General features: G+C 40.5%; 1 protein-coding gene across 1 annotated transcript in view; it reads left to right on the forward strand.

Moving 5' to 3' along the window:
* Positions 1–24,674, forward strand: part of LOC145405311 (alpha-(1,3)-fucosyltransferase C-like) — a 114,554-nt gene that overhangs the window by 36,320 nt on the left and 53,560 nt on the right. The window contains exons 4-5 of the mRNA XM_080276732.1: positions 11,114–11,298; positions 12,382–12,499. Of these exons, the coding sequence (XP_080132858.1) occupies positions 11,114–11,298; positions 12,382–12,499 (303 nt within the window). The remainder of the gene's footprint in view (positions 1–11,113; positions 11,299–12,381; positions 12,500–24,674) is intronic.

Consider the following 24,674-nt stretch of genomic DNA (forward strand, 5'->3'; position numbering starts at 1 on the left):
TCTGGGGGAGGCGGTGGCTGAATCGGTAGAGAGGCGGCTTGCAGTCCTGATGGACCCAGGTTCGAATCCTGGCTGGGGCAGGGAACAGTTTAAGGATTTGAATTTCATAAAAAGCAGACTTTCCTGATCTACCAGATGACCCGCCGACATGTCGTAAAAATACCCCCGCTAATACCAATACACCAGTCCTGTATGAGACAGCCCTAGCATGTATTCAATATGGACGGTGGGTGTTAGCGCCGAAGTGGTGACATGTGGAGGTGTAGGAGGACTACTGGGCCTTGGGATAGGCTACTGCCCCCAAGATATAGGCCCTGAAGCCTTTGCCCAGAGTCGGATACATAAAAAAAAAAAAAAAAAAGTGCAAACATTTGAAGGTTGTCAGTGACTGTGTTGAGGGAGGTGTAGCTCTCATCCAGTCGTACATTGATGTCCTGACAAGAGTCGAGACCCAAAAGCAGTACATACTGCAGCTCGTCACTGACCGCCGGAAAAGAATGACAGTTCCGACGAAAGCTTCTTTGATGAAAACAAAGTAATGCATTATTCCTATACATAGTGTTTTAAATGTGTTCTTTTAGAACTCAAAGAATGCCTGTGTTTGGAAACATTGAAAACATATATTTCGTATTCTGCTGAAAATTCGTCAGTGCTGTGTTTTCAATTTTTTCGGAATTACGGCATCGGGAGTGACCTCTGAAAATGGCGCATTTCACCAGATTTTTTACATGGTGTCTTCATTGATGATATGGAACATATACAGCCTTGTGGAAGTGAGCAGTTTCTACTTTTTTGGGGGGGCCACCCTTACATATATGCTCGTATATATATATATATATATATATATATATATATATATATATATATATATATATATATATATATATATATATCCCATTGGAGCCCAGTGTCCTCAATATAGGAAGGAACCGGGAATTTTCGGAAGTTAATAAAGTAGGGAACCCAAGGGTAGGGACCTACAAGCTTCGCGACTATGAGCCGATAGGCAGAGGGCGGTACGCTTAGTGCCCTCCCAGAACAATGCCTCGCCCAGGACCTCTGGGACCCAATGGGTTACTGACTGGCACATCTATCCGTTTCTTTAACCCATTGGAGCCCAGTGTCCTCAATATAGGACGGAACTGGGAACTTTCGGAAGTTACTAAACTGAGGAACTCCCGGGTAGGGACCTATGAGCTTCGCGACTATGAGCCAATAGGCGGAGGGTGGTACGCTTAGTGCCGTCCCAGAACAATGCCTTGCCCAGGACCTCTGGGACCCAATGGATATATATATATATATATATATATATATATATATATATATATATATATATATATATATATATATATATATATATATATATATATATATATACACCTATCTATCTGTCTCTGTCTCTGTCTGTCTGTCTGTCTCTCTCTAATATCTATCTATCTATCTATATACAGTCTTTCTCTCTCTCTCTCTCTCTCTCTCTCTCTCTCTCTCTCTCTCTCTCTCTCTCTCTCTCTCTATATATATATATATATATATATATATATATATATATACATATATATATTATGCGAGTACAAGTGGCTGGGGAATGGCTGGGAGAAGGAGAGAAGTGAGAAGACAGGAAGGAATCAGGAGGATGGAAGTTGTGGAAGCACTGAAGAAAGTCAAATCGGGAAAGCCCCAGGAATTGATGGAGTGTGTGGTGAAATGCTGAAGCATGGGGGAGAGATAGTAGTAGAATGGATGAGGAAGATGTGCAGATTGGCCTGGGAGGAAGGCAGAGTCCCCGAGGATTGGAAGTCAGGTATAATTATTCCCTTGTACAAAAGGAAAGGGGAAGAAGTGTGTGGTAATCATACGGGCATTTGTCTTCTTAGTGTAACAGGAAAAGTATACGGTAGGATACTTATTGACAGAGTTAGGGAAATAACAGAGGAATTAGTTGGAGAAGAACAGGGAAGCTTTAGGAAGGGAAGAGTTCTGTAGATAAGATATTCATTCTAAGATCTTTAGTGGAAAAGTGTGTGGAGAAGGGAAAGAAGTTCTATGTGGCCTTCATGGATCTGGAGAAAGCATATGACAGGGTGGATAGACAAGGACTGTGGAAAGTACTAAGAATAATGAGTAGATGAGAAGTTGTTGAATGCTGTGAAGAGTATGTATGAGGGTGTTAAGGCTGCAGTGCGTGTGGATAGTGAACTGAGTGAGTTTTTCTATTTGAAGGTTGGGTTGAAACAGGGATGTGTCATGTCTCTATGGTTGTTCAATCTGTATATAGATAGGGTTATAAAAGAGATACAAGGTAGGGCAGTGGATGTAAATCATATATATATATATATATATATATATATATATATATATATATATATATATATATATATATATATATATATATATATATATAGGTATTAAGAATATATGGAGTGGAGGGAAAATTGTTGGGTGCTGTGAAAAGCATGTACGAAGGAGCTAGGGCTACGGTTCGAGTTGACGGTGAGCTGAGTAAGTTCTTTGATCTCAGTGTGGGACTGAAACAGGGTTGTGTGATGTCTCCATGGCTGTTTAATATATACATGAATAGGGTTGTAAAGGAGGTGCTAGGTAGGGTAGTGGATGTGGGGATGGGTCTAATGAATGAGGGTGAGATTTGGAAGATTTAGGTGTTGCTGTTTGCTGATGATATAGTATTGTTGAGTGAAGATGAATGGGAGTTGCAAGGTTTGGTGAATGAATTTTGGACAGTGTGTAGGAAGAGGAATCTGAAAGTTAATGTAAACAAGAGTAAAATTATGGTGTTTGAGAGGAATGAAGTCACAGATTGTACAGTGAGGTTGGATAGTGATGATATGGAGAATGTGAATGCATTCAAGTTCTTGGGTAGTGTGATGAGTAAGGATGGAACTTTGGGGGATGAAGTGCGTGAAAGGGTACAGCAGGGAAGGAAGGTTGTTGCTTCACTGAAAGCAGTGATGAGAAATAGGGAGGTGAGTATGGAAGTTAAGAAGTCACTGCATGATAGTATTGTGATCCCTACCGTGAAGTATGGAAGCGAGGCGCGGACCTTGCAAGAGGGGAACAAGTCAAGAGTGAGAGCAGTGGAAATGAGTTACTGGAGAGGAGCATGTGGAGTGACATGGAGGGACAGGTTGACGAATGAAGAAGTGAAGGAACGTTGTGGGGTGGATGTGGATGTGGTTGAGAAGATTAGGAGAAATGCCTTGAGGTGGTTTGGACATGTGGAGAGAATGGAGAATGAAAGACTGACTAAGAGGGTGTATGTAGGTGAGGTGGATGCAGGGAGAGGGAGGGGTAGACCGAGGATGAGGTGGGGGAATGGAGTTGAGAGATATATGAGGGAGGGGGGGAGTGAGTTGGGGGGAGGGTAGTCAAATGGTGGGTGACAGAGCGACTTGGAGGCGTTTTGTCTGCGGCCACCCTTTGCGGGATTAGGACGTCGGGCTATATATATATATATATATATATATATATATATATATATATATATATATAAGTCGCATTGTTTGTTTGTTTGTCCTTCAATCACGCCCAAACCAAGGGCCAGAGACCCCCAGACATATATATACTGAGTCAGGGTGAAGCAAGGATGGTTTTAGGTTGGTTAAAATTCAGATCTGGGTCATTTGAGGTCACCGGAAGTGTTCGCCTTTTGACCCGGACAATGCCGGGTACCCTTCCAGCCCATTATTTGGCATGGAGACTTCCATGACCTTCAGTTCGGATATAGGCTATGTGAGGTTGACTTCCGAGGTCATTTGAGGTCACCGGTAATGCACGCTCAAAAACTGGACCCAGCAGCCCAATTTTTGGCATGTAGACTCACATGACCCCAGTTCTGACGTAGGCTATGTTAGGTTGACCTCCGAGGTCATTTAAGGCCACTGGTTAGAGGTCATTTGAGGTCACCGATAATACAAACTCGAACGGCTTGGTCCAGCAGCCCAATTTTTGGCATGGAGACTCACATGACCTCCAGTTCGGATATAGGCTATGTGAAGTCGACCTCCGAGGTCATTTTAGGTCAACGGTAATAGTAAATAAGTGCGTACAAGTACTGTGCGTTTGTCTGCGAAAGCTGAAATAGAAAGTCCATAGACCTCTTATAAACCCTCTTTAAAAGCAGAAAAGGTACAGTACATTGTGTTTCCTGAACAGAAAGAAAGACTGAACCAGAAGAAATAGGATTAGAGTGTTCACCTTCTTGGCCGCGACTGCGCGCGCGCGCGCGGTGTGTGTGTGTGTGTGTGTGTGTGTGTGTGTGTGTGTGTGTGTGTGTGTGTGTGTGTGTGTGTGTGTGTGTGTGCGCGTGTGTGTGTGTATGTGTGCGTGTGTGTGTGTGTGTGTGTGTGTGTGTGTGTGTGTGTGTGTGTGTGTGCGTGTGTGTGTGTATGTGTGCGTGTGTGTGTGTGTGTGTGTGTGTGTGTGTGTGTGTGTGTGTCTGTGTGTGTGTGTGTGCGTGCGTGCGTGCGTGCGTGCGTGCGTGTGTGTGTGTGTGTGTGTGTGTGTGTGTGTGTGTGTGTGTGTGTTCTTACCTAATTGTATCTTTACAGGAATGAGTCAAGCTCGTACTGTCCCGTGTCTTAAACCATATTTATCGTACATATGCGTGTGTGTGTGTGTGTGTGTGTGTGCGCATATATATATATATATATATATATATATATATATATATATATATGTATATATATATATATATATATATTTGTGTGTGTGTGTATGTGTGTGTGTGTGTAAAAGCAATATAACATGAGCCCACTTGACTGTTCAAATGGTGGCCATTTTTCAACCTTTCCTCCCTCTACTCGAAACCATCTAATAGCTACTTTGACGCCAGACAATCTCGCTCGACAGGTTCTGCATAATATAAGCCCTTTTTGGAGAAATACCAGGGACCGAAACATACCTTTAAAATATTTTGCTTGACGAAATTGAAATGGGCCCACCTGTGACTCATTTGCAACCGTCCTGTGAAGTTTCATCACACTCCTTTTTCCAATGTTGGCTGCACTAGGCAAGCAGAAAGACACACTGCTAGGACTGTAATACGTTATCCAATAGCCTCTTGGCGCTACCGGGTCGCTCATCACTTGCCTAAATGAGAGCCGTTTCTGAATTTCGCTTCACTTTACATTACGTACTTTGCGGCCCTGCTGGGCTACAGTGCTCTTGCCCAAATGGCAGCCATTTCTGAACAGCTACCACATTTGCCACCATCACTGCACCTACCACCGCCACCACCATCTACTGCAGCTACTACCATCACCATCATCACACTACCACCAAAACCATCACCACCACAGCTACCACCACCATCATCACCAGCTATCTTCACCACCACCATCAACACGGCTACCACCAGCACCACCACAGATATTGCCACCACCACCACAACCATCACCACCACAGATACCATTACAACCACCATCACCACAGATACCATTATCACCACCAGCACCACAGATAACACCACCACCATCATCACAGTTACTACCTTCACCATCACCACCAGTGCAATCATGTCTGCTGAAAGCATCAGTAAAATAACGGGTATCGGACTGTAGATGTGGTCTCTCTCTCTCTCTCTCTCTCTCTCTCTCTGATGTATGAAACTCCACAAAAATGCCTCGACTTATTTTTCCGCCTACATGATATGTGACACCAATGTGGACAGTTGTTTGCAGCCCAAACACATTTTCAGAGAATTTCAGTTGACATGAAATTGAAACCAGTCTGTCGGGGACCCAATTCCAACCATCCTCCTAAGTTCCATCAAATCCCTTTTCCTGTAATGGCTGACCTACAGACACACACACACACACACACACACACACACACACACACACACACACCAAGCGAACTGGGGCACTTAGGGAAAAAATACGGTCCCTGTGACTTCCAGGGGTCCGTTTTATCCTATCCTGGACGTCTGATACCGGGAGTAATTGAAGACGAAAAATGTGCACTTCCATCTTGCCTGACAATTCGACTAGGAGTGACACTGTTGAGAACAGAAAGAAGTGAGTGAAAGAGGGGAGGGATGCTCTCTTCGTCACAACAGTTTTTATCCATAAGTCTCCCTCTAGGTGGTCCCCAGGTCTGAACGAAACTTACTGACGATGTCCGTTTACTGAATAAAAGAACCGTATCGTTTCTTCCCAGTAAAACTAAACCTACCTACACAGATCAAAAGCCCTCGGGAGCAGGGGGGTGGTTGCTTTCTCAGGCAGAGGAACTCCTTAAGAGTGAAATGGCTGGGAAGCATGCTGGCACGTGACTGGCTACAGCATAGCTGGGTCTTTCGGGTGTGGGCAATCAGGCAAGTTAGCTGCCTACTGCGACTGCAACACAATGGCGAGATGTTCAGGAAGTTAGCCAAAGAAACCTTGATGGACTCTGAAAGAACAATAATGGCCCCCAGTCCCGTGCAGCCCTTAAATGGGCAGGGGGTGCTAAGAATCTCACGGTTGCCTCAATTACAATCTAATTCCTTTGTCAATGCAAAAAATACAATTAAAATTGGTAACTGGAATGTGAGAACGCTAAATCATGACGGTAAAATCGATGAGTTAGTGAAGGTTTTTCAAAATTACGGACTTGATATTTGTGCTCTGACAGAAACTAGATTAACTGGAGTCGATAAGTTGGATTTGGAGGATGGTATACGTTTATTGATATCTGGTCGACAGGACGGAATGCATTACCAGGGAGTAGGATTGTTGCTGGGTTGTAAGGCAAATAAGGCTTTATGTGAGTGGGATCCTATAGATGAGCGATTGTTATACGCACGGTTTAAATCAAATCATGGCAACATCAGTCTGTTTGTGTGTTATGCACCTACAAATGATGCACTCGATGAAAGGAAAGACACATTTTATGAAAAGTTGCAAGAAGGAGTAGGAAGGGTACCTAGACTTGATGTTTTGATCTGCGTTGGAGACTTTAATGCAGTAATGGGCTGTTCAAATGAGGGATTTGAGGCATGTATGGGTAAGATGGGAGTTGGTAGTAGGATGAGTGAAAACGGAGTGAGGTTTGGAAGCTTCTGTCTAGCAAATGACTTAGTCATCGGGGGCACACTCTTTCAGCATTGCAATAAACACAAGACAACTTGGGTGTCGCCGTGTGGAAAATATAAAAATCAGATTGATCACATCGCTATCAGTAGGAGGCATAGAAGTTCTCTGCTAGATGTTCATGTTAAACGGGGAGCGGATATTGGTAGTGACCATCAACTCAGCATTGCAAAAATAAGGTTTAAACTTAAAAATCAGAAGAAGGAAAAATCTGGTGTTGGTAGATACGATATTGTTAAGCTTAGAAGGGAAGGAGAAGAAAAGGAGGAATTCAGATTAGAATGCAGAAATAGGTTTTTGGTGTTGGAAACGTTGGAAGAGGGGGAGAGAAGTGTAGATGAGATGTGGGAGGATGTGAACAAAGTTTTGCATGAGACTGCTGAATGTACGATTGGAAGGAGACATAGATTCAGGAGAAAGAAATGGATATCAGAGGAAACGTGGGATATGATAAAAAAGAGAGGTGAGGCTAAACTGAGGAGTGAGATGCAATGCGTTGATGAACGAGAGATTGAATTAGCAAGAGCTGCGTACTGGAGTTTGAATTCAGAAGTAAGAAGGTTAGCTAGGAGAGATAAAAGAAGATATGTGGATGAAAAGGTTGCAGAGACTGAAATCTTAATAAACAAAAATGATGGACAGAGTCAAAGAATAGCATATGAATCGATTAGAGAACTGAGTGGTAATGCAGGTAAACGCAAGGAAATACCAGTTAGAGACAGGGAAGGAAATTTATTGACCAAAGATGGAGATATTAAAAACAGATGGAAAGAGCATTTTGAGACAGTTCTTAATAGACCAATACCACCAGAAGAGGATATACCGTCTGCTCAGGAAGATTTAAATATAGAAACAGGAGAGTTGAGGCTTGCAGAAGTGGAGAAAGCAGTAAAACAGTTAAAGAATAATAAGGCACCAGGGGAGGATGGTATATTTCCGGAAATGTTTAAAGTGGAGGGGGATAGATTAATAATGATCTTGACCAAGCTATTCAATAAGATATGGGTGACGGGGTTACTACCATCAGTTTGGAAGAATGGTGTAATTGTTAAAGTTCCGAAGAAGGGAAACCTTAGTGAATGTGGTAATTGGAGGGGAATCTCTTTGTCACCGATAGCTTTGAAAGTTTTCAGTAGAGTGTTGTTAAATAGGTTGGAGCCGGTGGTTGAGGGTATTCTGAGGGATGAACAGGCTGGTTTTAGAAAGGGACGTGGCTGCAATGATCAGATCTTTATAGTCAGGCATTTGATGCAGCAAGTTAATGAAATGAGAGTACCGTTAAGTCTTTGTTTTGTTGATTTTGAAAAGGCTTTTGATAGTGTTTCGAGAGAGACTATGGGGAAGATCATGAGACATTATGGAATACCAGAGGAGTTTGTGAGGGTCATTATGAACATGCATGAGGACACATTTTGTAAAGTGATGGTTGATGGTTGTCTGAGTGATTCGTTTGAAGTCAAGTCCGGAGTAATTCAAGGTGGTGTTCTATCGCCTTTACTATTTATATTGGTCATTGATTACATTATGAAACGCGTTGGAACTGAAACCGGTGCAGGTATACTTTGGGGAGAGAACAGGAAACTTTTGGATTTAGATTATGCAGATGATATAGTTTTGATTTGTGATGGGCCAGAAGAGATGCAGAGGGTGTTGGACTGTTTGGTGAGTGAAGGTCGTAAGGTGGGTTTGGTTATTAATTGTGGAAAAACTGAAATAATCAATATGAATATGGAAAATGCGCAGGAATGTGTAATTGGAGGTATGGTTGTAAAGCAAGTCGATAGGTTTAAATATTTAGGTACTTATTTAGCCAAGGATGGTTCTTTGAACTTTGAATTCGAGGAAAGGTTAAAGAAGGCTAATCAGGCAATGGGAATGCTTAAAAATATTTGGAATAATAACAATTTCTGTGTGCATACAAAAATCAAACTTTATAAGATAATGGTTAGGAGTATCTTAATTTATGGACACGAGTCTTGGTACAGCACAGTGACTATGGAAAATAAATTCTTGGTGTTTGAAAATAAAGCACTTAGAAGAATATTAGGAGTTAAGTGGTGGGAAAGGATACCAAATAGTAGAATTAGAGAAATAACGGGAGTGCAGCCGATCGATGAATATGTTAGATTCTCACGATGGAAGTGGCTAGGACATGTGTATAGGAGACAAGGAATAGTACGAGGTACACCAGGGTGGGTGGCACTTGGTAGGAGAGGTAGAGGAAGGCCAAAAGAGACGTGGGTGAGGACAATGAGACGGGAAGCTGGAGATGAGTGTTGGGGAGATCTTGAGGAGTTAGCACAAGATAGGATGTGGTGGTGTGAGTTCATCGAGGCCCTATGCATCCCCGAGGGTGCCACAGGAAATGATTGCTTGATTGATTGAAAACTAAACAAGTGATTCTGTCAGCTACTGGCATTATTGGTCTCGTGTGGCGAACTAAAGCCAACAGTTTTCATTCAGTAAATCCAATATTTTTATTGTTTTACTTTACTTTTACGCAGGAGATTATCATAAAACGATATCAGCTCGTTACAGATTTTTCGATGGTTAAGATTTGAACATGAAACCCAGTCTTGTCAAACAAATTTGCTAGTTTTCCCTCAGGTGTGTGCCACTTGCGATTGGATTCTTAAGATGGGATGGATTCCCCGAATCCCACCTCTTGTGCAGACTTTCATTGAGCTCACCCAGTTCATCAACTCAGTGTAATCAGCATATATTTGAGGATGAGGTTCCTTCAGATCATAACCATGAAAAGAGTTCTTTAACAGAGGCAATGGACAGTGTAGCTTAAATATTTATTTACCGTAGAGTCACCTTTGCTTCAGCTCTCTCGCATCGTCATGATTTTATACATTCTGATAGGACCTCCATGGTGGTGACTACTTCCATATTTTACAACACACAGCTGGGAGTCCATCTCCACCACGGTTTCCACATTATTGTCTGGACAAGGCGACTTTAAATCTTTTTCAAGAATTTGACACAATACACTTAAAGGCGAACGGTTTTCTTAGTGTTCATGAAGCTTGTGTTTTACATCTACCAATTATCATGCAGGTATGAGGTAAGTTCTCAGGACAACTAAATCTTTTTCTCTTAGGCATGTTCTCTGGTGGAACGACTTGGAGTCCAGTGGCCTGGAGGGCTTCCAGAAGTGAGTTTTTAACCACTTTTTCCGTCACACCCATATATCAGACGAGGATCAACAATGCACAGCGTGGCATTTGGACAATTCTGTGTCTATGGTTTAGAAGTGGATACATGATAAAAGGGAGGGATTCATCATCAAACCCACCATTGTTGAGAAGCAGTCGGGCTAAGCCACTGCATCAAGGTCTCGAGAACTTGCAACTGCTTTTACAGATTTTTTTTTTTTTTTATGCATACAGCAGGGATCCTTCAGCACTGAATTTGGATGATCGCGTGAATCAGGTAAAACTGGGACTTGATTTTCAAACTCAGTAAAGGTGGCTTATGCTAGTTTCAGAACGCAGGAAACAACTCCAGGACACCATGGCATTCTATATGCCGTGATTCGTCATTTGGGGAAGGACACCACTGGCTCTTGTGTTACACAATAGACTTGCTTTGCTATAGTCGTCCCACTCTCGTAACCACGGGAGGAGTAGTCCGTTCGGTCCAGTTTCTACCCAGTTTCCTTTACGTCCTGCACTGCTCACATATTTTTTTTTACTCGATAAGGATCTTTTTTCCTGCCCAGCTTTGGGGAAAAAATAATGTCTGATTGTGTGTTTTTCCTCATATCTCAAAAACTCTTGGCAAGAAAATCATGGTGGTCCCACCCCCCTCATACATTTATATCTAGGTCTTCCTTGACGAACTTCATGCCCCAATTTGTATATCTGCAACATTTTTACTTCAGATGGATATGTGAATGCTGATGACTTCTTCCTGCTATGCTTTGATATTAGAAATCCAGTACTCGAAGTGTAGGTGGGTTGAAGACTTGTCATTTTTAATTATTCTTGTTCTCTAAACTTTTTGTTCTCCTACAGGTATGGGAGATGTGGAACACAGATGTGCCCACCTAAGGGGTCCTTAAATGAGCCATGCTGGAGGAATGTATTGAGCACTAACTACTCGTTCTATCTGTCAATGGAGAACAGCATCTGTGACGACTACGTCACTGAAAAACTTTACAACCCTCTCGTTTTCAATCTGGTGCCTGTTGTGTGGGGAGGTTAGTGTTTTGTGTGTGTGTGTGTGTGTGTGTGTGTGTGTGTGTGTGTGTGTGTGTGTGTGTGTGTGTGTGTGTGTGTGTGTGTGTGTGTGTGTGTGTGTGTTTATGCGAGGAAGAAGGAACCAAAGGCCGTGAGTCCGCAATAACAGTTCCCTCCAAGAGAAAAACAAAATATAATAGAGAGCCAAATTCAAGATCCAGTCATATCGGGATGCCTGGACACACTGCGTTTGAAAGACTGGAGATCATAGGCAGCAGGAAATACAGAGGGAGACAGTTCCAGAGTTGACCTGTTGCATAAATGAAGGACTGGGAGTAATGGTTAACTCTTGCATTAGAGAGTTGGACAGAAAAGGGATGAGAGTTTGCTGCTAGACGGGTGCTACGCGCCCGTCGTAGAGGTGGAGGAATGCATGCAGACAGTTCAGAGGAGCAGTGACCATTAAAGTAGCGATAGAAAAGAGATAAAGATGCAACAGTGCGGCGAAGAGACAGGGGTTGAAGGGAGTCAGTAAGAGGAGGAGAGAATGAGACGAAAAGCCTTTGACTCCACCCTATTGAGAAGAGCTGTATGTGGGGAGCCTCCCCACACATGAGAGTTGTACTCCACACAGGGGCGGATAAAACCCGTATATAGAGTCAACAATTGTGCAGGGGAAAAGAAAGAACGGAGTCGGCTTAGCACACCTAATCTCTTGGAAGCAGATTTTACAAGAGATGTAATATGATCTCTCCAAGATAAGTCCCGAGTAAATGAAACCCCAAGCATGTTCAAGGATGATGCAGGATTAAGCTGAATATTATTAAACATTAGTGGGTATACCTGTGGAAGATTTTGTCGGGTTGATAGGTGTAAGAACTGAGTCTTAGATGCATTAAAAACAACCAGATTATTTTTACCCCAGTCAGAGATACGAGCCAAGTCAGACGTGTGTGTGTGTGTGTGTGTGTGTGTGTGTGTGTGTGTGTGTGTGTGTGTGTGTGTGTGTGTGTGTGTGTGTGTGTGCGCACGCGCGCGCGCTGAGGGAAGAATGCATTCACGTTTGATTCTGATCCAAGAGTATCTTCCTCCCTTATCTACAGGTTCTGACTACGATATGTACCTGCCTCCTCACTCCTATATCAATGCTCGTCACTATCACCCAAAGGACCTGGCCCGGCTCCTGCTGCATCTCCACCAGAACCCCGTCGAATATGGCAGGTACTAGATCAGAGGTTTCGTTTGCCGATCGTGAGGTATTCAGTTCAGTATCGTTTATTGGTGTGCTTATTTCAAATGGTTTTATTTACTTACTCAGGTGTAACAAGCAGTTACACTTTCAAAACCGTCTATTTCCAGGAATCTAAGACAAGAATAACAAAGCAGAAAAACGCCCATGTCAACCAATTCTTTCTGTACGAATCCGGGAGGAAGTAATGTGAAGAACCACGGTTGCCATGGAAATATCCTAGTACATGATGGATGAAACGTAAATAAACATTGTCTTAATCTTAATGTTAACTTTCAAAATTAACGTAACCACTATAGCAATAAGGCACAGGCTTTGTATCCCCTGTGACCTGGACTGGGAATAAATAAACATTTTGCTCTTCATCGTGAACGTTTTAAACTGGGAATTAGAAGTTCGATATTTATCCAGTCGACATTTAATATGAGCACTGAAATGGTTTTCAACTGAACAAAATGCATCCTTATAATCAGTAAATGCCATGCCCAAAGTTTTCCTTTGGGCTGTTTTGAAGAATCAGTTTATTAAGAACTTGAATATTGAGGTGGTGGCCGATTGTCTACTTTACAAAATGACACGAGTTCGATCAGGTTGGTTCAAAGAACAGTTTGATATAAATTTAAAACTTACTTTACTGGCCTACCAGAAGCTCCACTAATGTCATAAAAATAGCCCTTCCAATACCAATACGCCAATACTGAATATGGCAACCCTAGCATGTATGCAATATAGACGGTGGGTATTAGCGCCGAAATATTAACAAATGCAGGTGAGTCATAAATAGTAGGATTTCTTGGCCCCAGGAAAAGGGCTGCCAAGCCATTGCCTAGTCTCTCTCTCTCTCTCTCTCTCTGCCCTGCTGGGAGAGGTAGCTATCTCCCGTCACCTAGTGAGGCTATATGATCGATCAGGGTCTAGCTCGGAGAATTCATTTCTCTCTCTCTCTCTCTCTCTCTCTCTCTCTCTCTCTCTCTCTCTCTCTCTCTCTCTCTCTCTCTCTCTCTCTCTCTCTCTCTCTCTCTCTCTCTCTCTCTCTCTCTCTCTCTCTCTCTCTCTCTCTCTCTCTCTCTCTCTCTCTCTCTCTCTCTCTCTCTCTCTAAAGAGAGACTATAGATGACATTTTTTGAGAAAGGAGCGAAGGATAGCTTTGTCATTATTGATTAAGGTGACCAGATTTATTGAAGCTAAAAGCGGGACGCGCTCGCGCGCGCGCGCGTGTGCGTGTGCGTGTGCGTGTGTGTGTGTGTGTGTGTGTGTGTGTGTGTCTATATAGATAGATAAATATAGATAGATATAGATAGATAGATAAATACTGTAGATAGACAGACAGATAGATAGATATAGATAGACATAGATATATAGATAGATAGATATATAGACAGATAGATATTGACTAATGTGACAGCGACCGCTGCTGCGCTACACCTCAAACTGAGGCTGCTAATCAAACACTAATGTCTCCTACGAACTCCGAACATACCGTACGGTACAGTGAATGGGTCGACCAAAGTTACCAGCTAGTGAGCATTACAGATTTTATATTGATAATTCGGTATTTCATTTGGTTAGGATTATGCATAATTTTTCTGTTTCATCCTAATTTCATAAAACAAGGTCATGTTATATCTAATTCAACAGTAAATTTCTAAAAGCGGGACAATTAAGATAATTTGCTCAAAAAGCGGGACATTCTAGTCACAATTTAAAAAGCTGGACGGACGTCCAAAAAGCGGGACTCTGGTCACCTTGTTATTGATACGGGCGCCAGTGATCTCTTACGAACCCTACCAGAGGAACTGATGGAGAAGTAGAGGAAGATGATCCAGCGCTACAAGGAAAAATCTAACAGCATTTTTATTTCAGGCATTCTTCCAAGGATGGATGATGGGAATGGTTTTTTCAGTAAAGCTTTCAGTATAAATAACAGAGATAAATCACTTCGCTTGCAGGAAGGCGTGGAGTTCATTGACACAATGAACCACTTTTACGAACAGGGAACATTATTCTCGAACGACCGATCACACTTGAACGCCATTGGTTCCGCCCGTCTCGGTCATTTGCTTCGTCACACAGTACATTTTTTCACTGGTGAAAAAAAAAGTCATCACGGGAAGGAAACACACCAGCCAATATAGATATTGTTACATCCCCGTCCCACACTGCCACAGGCTCCAACAGCAGTAGTTCACTATAATTATTAAGGACGGTGCCCAGTGAGTTGTTCTTCCTACGGCCAGCCTTTTGGTGTACAGCAACGAGAACAGCTAATGTGTTGTTCATAAACACTGGTTTGTTAAGTTCACTGTTTTTGTTCACCAAATAGTTACACTTATGCTTGCCAACTGCACTTCGCTGTTATCACAAGTACCGAAGCTATTTAATCTTCACTAACTGCACTGACACTGAAATAAACTCAAACTGAACGAAAACTCTTCTGGTCCCTTCCCCATCCTTATATAAGCTTCCCATACAATAGAATGACTTAGTACATTCTCGGAGAAGCAACAGTTACCAACTCGGAGACATCCAAAATGTCCAGAGTTTTCTTACACTGCATAACACTCAATTATTTGGCATACAAACTGAGATAAAATTACATAATTTAACAAACAAGCACATAAATAAAACAATTGGAGGAAAAGAGCACAAAAATTAATGTGCAACTTACAAAATACCTCCACTCACTACAGCAGGCTAACTGGCAACTCTGAAATGTAACGGAGAAAATAAGAGAATCATTGAGAACCTTCCAATAGACCTTTTCCAGTGACGTCACTGAAATCACGTGGTTTTGTTTACGACTCTATATTGGACGGCAAAACTCCTCGCAGTAATGGCTGTCCAGACAGGGCTGTCAGAGGTGAAACTGTCAGATATATGCAGAAATCTGAATCAATGCCACCAAGATCTGTACATATCTTGGGAGAAATTCACCATTTTCAAGGATTGGGGACTGAAACCACATCTCAGATATGGCGATCTCTATCATTATTTGGTAAACACTCCACCCAAGTTCACCGAGGCATCCTTTAAGAGTTTAAGGTAAACAGATATGTCATGTTGTATACTGTATGTGCATTGCAGATAGCTGGAATTGACATATGGTACTTCTAAACCGACTTGGTAATCCGTAAATTATTGACGTGGGGCCAAGGGGGCAGGGATTGTATACTGTACAGTGACTGGGACTCGAGCAGCTGATGAATGGAATAGGTTTCCCAGTGATGTACCCTAGTTGCTGCCCCACTGTTTAGAAAGTTTCAAGCATAGGCTAGATAAGCGTATAACAGGTATGGGTTGCATACAAAATTTGTCATTCTTGTAGTCTCATTCCTGTGAGAGTTGCCCAGCATGGGCCTGCATGGGCTATTGTAGGCAGGGTAAATTAGTCACACTCTTGTGGGAGCTGTCTAGCATGGGCCAATTGGCCTACTCTTCTTAATCTTAAAATTAGGTCCTAAGTAGGTTGGTTGGGTTTGCTTGGTTTAGGAAAAAAAAAATAATAATTTCCAAGAGAAATGAATATCTGATTCAAATTAATCACACTATTAAACATTAAGAAAACGAAAATTTTAAGCTTCAAGGTGAGTTGGGTGTAAATCTGGAAATTTACCAAACAATATACTTATTTTGGAAATTTCAGTAATTATAGACCACACACAGCCTATATACTGAATGTTTTAAAATGTTTTACATAAAACTCATAATATGTATATGCCAACTGTCAAAATTACTCTTGAAGTTAACATTTACAACTGAAACATAGCATTGGCACAAATTTATAATAAGGTCATTTATTTCATGCTGATGAGTACCACAACATAAAACTAAAATACAATATAGTTTTAATGATTTTACATTTTATATTTAAAAATATCTTAGTAGCTACATACGTGGTAAAAGATAAATATAGGGAGCTGTTGATACATTATTTATCCTATTATTCGTAATTAAAGCATTTTTGTACTAAGTGAAAAATGTATATTTAATTGGGGCATGTATTGACAGTTTTGCTTTCTGTGGAGCAACATTCATTTCTAAATAAAATATAAAATTTTAAATAGTAGTACTGGTAATTATGCTTCAGTTGTAACTGAAACATTGTTTAGCACACAGGCTCACAGTGGTATATAACAGTTTTATACCGAAGTGTTGAACAATATTCTGTACTGCATTATTATTAAAACCATCCACCATGACACAAATATCAGTTTCAAGTGAATCACACTGAAAAACATTGAAAAAATAAAAATATAAACTTTAACCTAATCTAACCTCCTTACCTAACCCAACCTAACTTGAACTATGATCTAACCAGTATTTTAATCGATTTTACTTACGCATCTAACATTTTTCATCATCACTGCTGTTTGACTGCAGATGCAACACAATAATATTTGGTTATTTTAATTTACCACTTCCGAAATGAGGAGAAGCCCTATCCTTTCACACAGAGTAAGACATATACGTATTTAAGGAAGTTCCTTGCATCAGTTCGTAAACTATCTAACACAGAATGAACATCTTAGGGCGTATTTTAGCCACATTAGAAAAGTTAGCGAGTAGTGTTATTGTACAAGATTTTAGTATAAGATCATCGCATAGTTACATTTAACCTTAAATTCAATGAAGACAGTGTCAAGGCCAGGTATGAGAGTGTATCCACCTATAAGCGAGCTAATTTTAATAAATTAAAAGCATTTGCAGCTGCCAGTGACTGGCATCCCATCTGTCATGGTATTGCAGTCACGACTGCCCTAAGTCGTCCTTCCTGACCTTCCTTCCACACAACGTAATTAATTAGGGCTATTTTATTAATTTTATACTCGCTAGTACGGTACCAGATGCATTACCTCCTCCAGGAAAATGTGACATCACTCTAAAAATAGATATACTCGTATTAAATATATTATTAAATAAGTGACCTTCTTCTATAATTAGTATTGCTTTATTATGAAAGCCATTAATTAGTCATTATTTACACGTGGATGAATAAGTTAAATAATTAAAACTTATGTTGGATTTTTTGGATGGTAAGCAGCGTAACGTACACACTAAATAAAAAATTTTTCATATCTTCTGGCCAGTGGTACTCAACGATTCATAATTAAGCAGCAAACTTATTATAGTGGGCATAATACAATATAATCAATCTTGTCCGAGTCAGCACGATAATGATTTTATGATACGTCATTTGATGTAATGACTACAGTATTTTTATTATTACCGTATAAATTTGTATTGCCCTTTTATATTATAATGTTTATGGTTTTCACCAAAACCTTTCTGGAACAATCAATACTCAATCACGTAGTTATTCTAAGAGGAACAGGAATATGTCTTTACACCACGGGGTTTATACTGCTACTGACTTCTCAGAGCTAGGTCTAATGAAGTGCAAAATGGCAGTTGAATATCAAGTTTGTTCCCACAAACTGTAACTGGATAGTTGTTTCCACTAACTGATTATTTTCATGCTTGTTTCTTAGTTTCCTTTACAAAGTATACAATATAAATGATTGTTTCTACTAACTAAACAAAGTATAGTTATAGTATCCGATATTTACAATAATAAACTAATATATACAAGCTATACCGAATCCCACACATATTAATATGATCCAACTGCTTCACTGAAACAATGAATCCAAATATAACCAATTCGTGTCAGGATATTTCGTCTGTGGAAAATATTTTCCACACGGTCATCAAAATTTTTTATAATAATAAATAATGGCAATTATTAACAGGAACTGTCAACAGACCAGTCGACTTGCGTATTCCAGTGGCAGATCTACCACATTCGAAACCCTAATGGTGAAGTTCCAACATTAAACAATGCCTGTTAGAAAAAAAAAATTGCACACAAACATTATAGCACCACAGGAATCCAGGTGATAAAAACATATATGATGCTCTTGGACAGAAAGCCAAAAGATTAAGGAAAGTATGAAAAACTTTGAGGCTCATATTGCTAATTTCAGTAAATCACATCCCAAAGAACTTTTCAGCTCTGTCAGAAACAAAAAGGTAGTAACTCACACAATCAGACCCTTAATCACAGGTAATGGAAGAACATATTGATGATGGAACTAAGGTAGTGGGACTTCTAAATACTTTCCTTGCATCAGAATTTCAAGTAGCAAATGCAAGTAGGGGTCCTGCAGTTCCTACAGAGGGTAATATTATCAATGATATTGCAGTGCAAGAAAGCGACGTACGACTTGAAGTCAGTATACTCAAGGTGAATAAATTACATAGTAGAGTAAATGCAGAGAGAAATATCAAAGTCTTTCACTAGAATAGGTGCCACATGAGGAGAAGCTTGCATATTTAAGCCGATATTTAAAAAGGCATCACCCAGAATACTATCACCAAGCTAGTTTAAAATCAGTGTCTACTGTATAAACGCTAGAACTGTTATGAGAGACAAATTGTGAAACACACAGAAACAAAATTAGTAAGCTCATCAAAGATTCGCAACATGGTTTTCAGAACAAGCGCTCGTGCCTCACGGATCCATCGGATTTTTTAAAGAAATATTGAACATGTACAATGAGACTAAATCCGTTGGTTTTGTCTATCTCGATTTTTAAAAGGGTTTTGACAAACTTCGAAACAAGAGACTTTTCAGACGCTAAAGGCACGTGGTTTCAGTGGTAATGTGCTTCAGTGGATCGACTATTCGCTTACCGGACGAAAGCAAAGAGTTGTAATATATGGAACAAGAAGTGGTGTCGGGCACAGCAAACCGTCCCGGCAATTATTTTAGTGCTGATGTATAAACACAACAGGATATCTAGTCAAAGATGTCACATATCAAATTTGGAGTAAATCAAATGATAATTGACGTTTTTTTACCCACTTCAAATTTTAGGTCCAACCCACCTGACACTGACCCCCCTACCACTAACTGGGGGTTGACCCCCCTGATGTAATGAGGCATGTTATAGGAGGCAGATTTGAAAGTAGCACCTTTAGGTGTTGGTTTCCTGTCGATATGATGAATTTGCAAGGAGTTATGGCAAAAAATTTATAAATTTTATTTTGGGGGGCCTTATTTTTGTTTACTTTTTAAAATCTTACGTTCTTACCCCTTAATTTTGTTCCAATACATGAAAAAAAAAAAATCAGGCAAAATATCAGTGAATTTGATTAACATTTACAGGTAGCTTAACAACACTGATGTTCTGAATGCATCTAATAATGGTTCCACATTGGGCATTCCCGAATATAGTGAATCATATCAGTGTGGTGATGTTCTGAATGCATCTAATAATGGTTCCACATTGGGCATTCCCGAATATAGTGAATCATATCAGTGTGGTGATGTTCTGAATGCATCTAATAATGGTTCCACATTGGGCATTCCCGAATATAGTGAATCATATCAGTGTAGCTATGTGTACTGCAATTGGCCGGGTAATACTAATGTATCATGAATCGCCTTGTATGTTAGCTGAATATGTAAGCCTGGTACAGTACAAATGTACATGATGCTGCAAAGTTCAATATAAATTCTGTATCAAAATTTCCAGTGTTATAAATTTTCATCCTGCAGAGTCACTTGGACAATATGTTGACATCATCATTTTTGTCCTGTACTTTTATAATTCAGTTGTGTTTCGAAGAATAAAAAAAAATTATATCATAAAAGAGCTATACTGGTTCTACTGAAGTTTATTTGCAGTAAATACAAAATTGTTCCAACGCACATTTCTGCTCAGTTGAGCAGCAAGAAATTGCAGGTAAATCTTACTGTCTAAAAACAGTTACGTACAAGTGCTTACATTTCATAATTTAGACTGTGATTTCAAATTTTGTTAAAACAAGACATCCTCTGCAATTTGCATGTATTTATTTGCGCAATCTTTTGTTTGTTCACCTTCAGTTCTACTGTTATTTGTCAGGATGATTCACATGAGTAGATTATGGCAGCTGCAACTAGATCCCAAACTCAAGTTTCTCTGCTTGGATCCACTGTAACTGAATGAACAGGAAGTAAATTCCCTTCACAGTGCATGACGCTTGGTTCCTTTATACATCACCATCTGGAATTGAAGGAAACTATCCGACAGTCATCATCAGCTACAATAGCAGAAATCACAAAATTCTGGCAGAAGGCAAGAATCCCACTAAGAGATCCGCAGAACTGCCAAACATAACTAGAGCGGACATCTGAAGAATGGTGTTTAGTTAAGAACAATAAGGGGCGGCAGTCTGTAACACAGCAAACGAAAGAAGCTGAGTTTGTCTCCAAGTTGGATGATCTCTTTGACATTGCTCATGCTGATGCTGTCAGTATGATGACTTGTTGAGGACGAGGAGTTTTTGCCAGCTCAGCGTGAAAAGGGAAAAAGAGGATCAGTGGCTGGTAATGATGGAACATTAACTGCAAAACAAAAGAGTTCAGAAGACAGGAAAGGGCAGAATCTTGGAAAGTGTCGTCGAATGGAAGATATCCAAGGAAGGGAAACTGAAACATTAACACTGATATAATCATCGGGTGCTAGCTCTAGTGAAGTGGATGCAGGCAGCAGTCAGTACGAAATAGCTTGTGACCCAGATGATGAAGGCTGCACATTTCAGGCTTTGCAAAGAGAAAGCGTCGCAGAAAGAGCGTAATCACTCCACAACTTGCAGCAACTTTGGACAGAACGAAGATGTCAGATAGGAAAGCAACATTTGCTTTGCTGAAATAGCCAAGAGCTTAGGCCACAGCATTGACGATCCTGCTGTCAGTCGTGACTCGATTCGCAGGCAGAGAATGAGACACAGGGCCAACAAGTAAAAGAGTTAAAAGTCAGAGTTCCTAAGCAATGTACCTTTGCTCGTTCACAGGGATGGCAAACTTATTTCTGACCTGACTAGCAAAGAACAGGTTGATCGACTCCCAGTAATTGTTCCTGACAGGGACTTTTTCAGTTGCTAACAGTCGCAAAGCTGCCAAATGGAATTGGTGAGGCCCAGACAGCAGCCGTCCACAGGGCACTAGCAGGCCAGGGCGTAGCTAATAATGTTCATGCTATATGCATTGATACAGCTTGCTCAAACATGGTGAGATTGCTGTCACTTGAGTCCTCTTGGAACAAAAGTTTGGTATAGAGTTGCAGTTATTAGCATGTAGACATCACATCATGGAACTGGTCACTGGTGCAGTGTATCAAGTTTGTCAGGGTATCACATCATGTCCTGAGGTTCCTCTCTTCAGGCATTTCAAAGAATACTGGGCATTTGTTGATCAAGAGAAATATGAACCAGGAAAGGCGAACAATATTACATTTGGGCTAGTTGAAGACATTATTGAATTCACTCAGTTAGACTTCTGGAAGAGAACCAGCCAAGAGATGACTATAGGGATTTTTTTTTTTTAACAACCTTTGGTTATTTTCTTTCTTGGCTCCGTTCCAACAAAAGAAGTGCAATTCATGGCACCTGGGGCCATGCACCATGCTCGATGAATGCCTTTATTTATTCTTTGAAGGTCTTGATGTTTGGTGCCAATTCAACCTGACACCGAAAGAGGAAAAGGAACTCCAAGAAGTGTGTGTGGTTGCAGTACGTGTTTATCTGAAGTCTTGGATACCGACTTCCCTAGCAGCCAATGCTCCCCATACAATGACTTCCTGCTGTTGAAATTACTTCTGAATTACACTACAGTTTACCCTGCAATATCATAATGAAGTCAATTTCATTTTTTGTTTCTCCATTTGGACTCCTCCAGGTCCACTTTCTCCCCATTCTTTGTGAAAGAATGTGTTCATTATTTTCATGTTATACATTTCAGCAGTAGTTACCACCATTTCACCTGTCATTCATTTTTCCCACTCTGAGCAGGGTTGCCAGACTGGGCTACAAGTAGCAGATTGGGCTACTTTTCATGTCTGCTACTTAAATTTTAAATCTGCTACCTGCTGCTTTTTGGGCTACTTTAAATTCTGTTTGGGCTATTAGCTGACTGTTTGGGCTGCTCTCATTTTTTTTTTTTTTTTAATGAGAAATTATTGTGTTTTGGAAACTTAATTCTGTACCTCGTCTCGTGAACAGTTGAACGGACAGCAGATGGACACGTCCACCGTTTGTACACTTGACTCACACGGGTCCAGGAATGGGATGCTTCTGAAAAGCCTATTATTCTGGTAGATGTCACCATCAATGGGGCAAACACATTCCCCGCGCTGTTTAAAAAGCGTTTTTTTCTTTGTTAAATATCTAAACTGTGTGTCCAGTTAATATTAAATGTTGTGATTATTTGCTCAGTAACATAAAGAAATATCAGTAGCGTAAGACATTAAGGGATGCTATAATCTACTGGGAAATTCAACAGTGTTCTACTATCCACTGATGCTATGGAAAACACGAGAAGCCAATAACAACCAATGACCATAAAGCTACACATTAATCGTAAGTTGAAGCAATATTTTTTACATTTTAAATAAACACTAACTCTCTCTCTCTCTCTACTTTTTATGTCTGTTTGTGTAGTTAGACTAATTTAAAATATACGCATCCTCGGGATGTAGTTTGGGCTACTTTAGGTTCAGATCTGCTACTTTTTAGCTCCCTTTCTGCTACTTTTGCTAAAAAAGATCTGGCAACCCTGACTCTGAGTTTTCCCATACATGCTTCTCCTTTTTTTCGATTTGTCAACTTCTGCATTGAAGTCTCCCATAAGTGTAGTATATCCTGTTTTTTCTTCTTCCATTATCTGGATGATTTCATCATAGATGTTTCTATTTCTTCATCTGTGCTTTGAGAAGCCGGTGAATATACTTAAATTACTTTATTGGTGTAACTTTTGCCTTGTCTAATTACAGTCCATGCTAATCTGTCAGATACAGTGCTGAATTAAACAATGTTCTCTACAAGATTTCTCTTACTTAGAAATCCAGCATGACTAACTCTTTCATTTTGCCTTCCTCTGTAGCAGACTAGGTGGCTGCTGTCTTGGAGCTGATATTTTTTTACTTTTCTGTGGATCTCAAGCAGACCTACAATATCCAAACTAATGTTCTCGAATTCAGTGATTAAGGTATCAAGTTCGTAATCTTCTGGAAGGTTTCTGACATTGCACGTGTAGATCTTCGTGGATATTAGTTTGTTTTATGTCCTGGTCTCTGATTTGCCAAGACAGTGCCTACTCGCTTTCAGTGGCACACTGCCCGTAAGCACAGGAGGCCGTGCGGTTGGATCTTTAGTAGACGATGATCCAACAGGAACGCTCAATATATCATTAACAGTGGCAGATTAGTAATCTCACCTCCCTGAGACAGTTTCTAGTGAGATGTTATTTTTGTGCCTCCTTATCCAGTATATTTGGTGCAGCCCAATATATCTGTAAGGTTTCCCATGATCTGCACCATGGAAAATGGTACCTTGTATATCTCCAAGGCTTTCACCTATCAGCCACCCGGAGACACGTCAGGTAACAGTGGGATCCTGTCCCTGGTATCTATCTATCTATCTATCTATCCATCTATCTATCTATATGCCTGTGTGTGTGTGTGTGTGTGTGTGTGTGTGTGTGTGTGTGTGTGTGTGTGTGTGTGTGTGTGCGCATTTATATGTTTGTCTATCTGTCTGTCTATCTATCTACCTATCTATCTATCTATCTGTCTATCTATCTACCTGTACATATACATATATATGTATATACATATAGACATAGATAGATAGATACATTTGAAAAAACACACATCGCACATGTGTAAATATGTGGAAAGACTTTAACACTCTATCCGTTATTAATCCTGAGACTCGTAGATAGGGACCAAACACTTTTATCAGAAAGCCATGACGTGATAAAAGCTAAACCATCTGAATTCTATGAAGAACCAGGTAAATTCGTTTGGGGAGGTTATTTTTCAACCTGAACCCATACGATGACAGATTTCAGAGTCATTTGGATATTTGCTTATCTCAACACAACCTGGCAAGTGACATACTAGTTTTAATCTATCCCAGCCAGTACAAACACCTTCATATATGTTGGAGAAAGACACATTATACGTGTGTAAATATATGAAAAGTTGTTAACGTTCTAGTCAGGAATCGAACCTGAGACACCTAGATAGAAGTCATGCACTGCCGAGTTGCAAGGGACTAAGCGAAAACCCAGATAACTCTGAAAAATGGGCCATTATATGG

Source organism: Coenobita brevimanus, chromosome 66, assembly GCF_032717465.1.
Source record: "Coenobita brevimanus isolate Jiangsu-jjx chromosome 66, ASM3271746v2, whole genome shotgun sequence".
Lineage (NCBI taxonomy): Eukaryota > Metazoa > Arthropoda > Malacostraca > Decapoda > Coenobitidae > Coenobita > Coenobita brevimanus.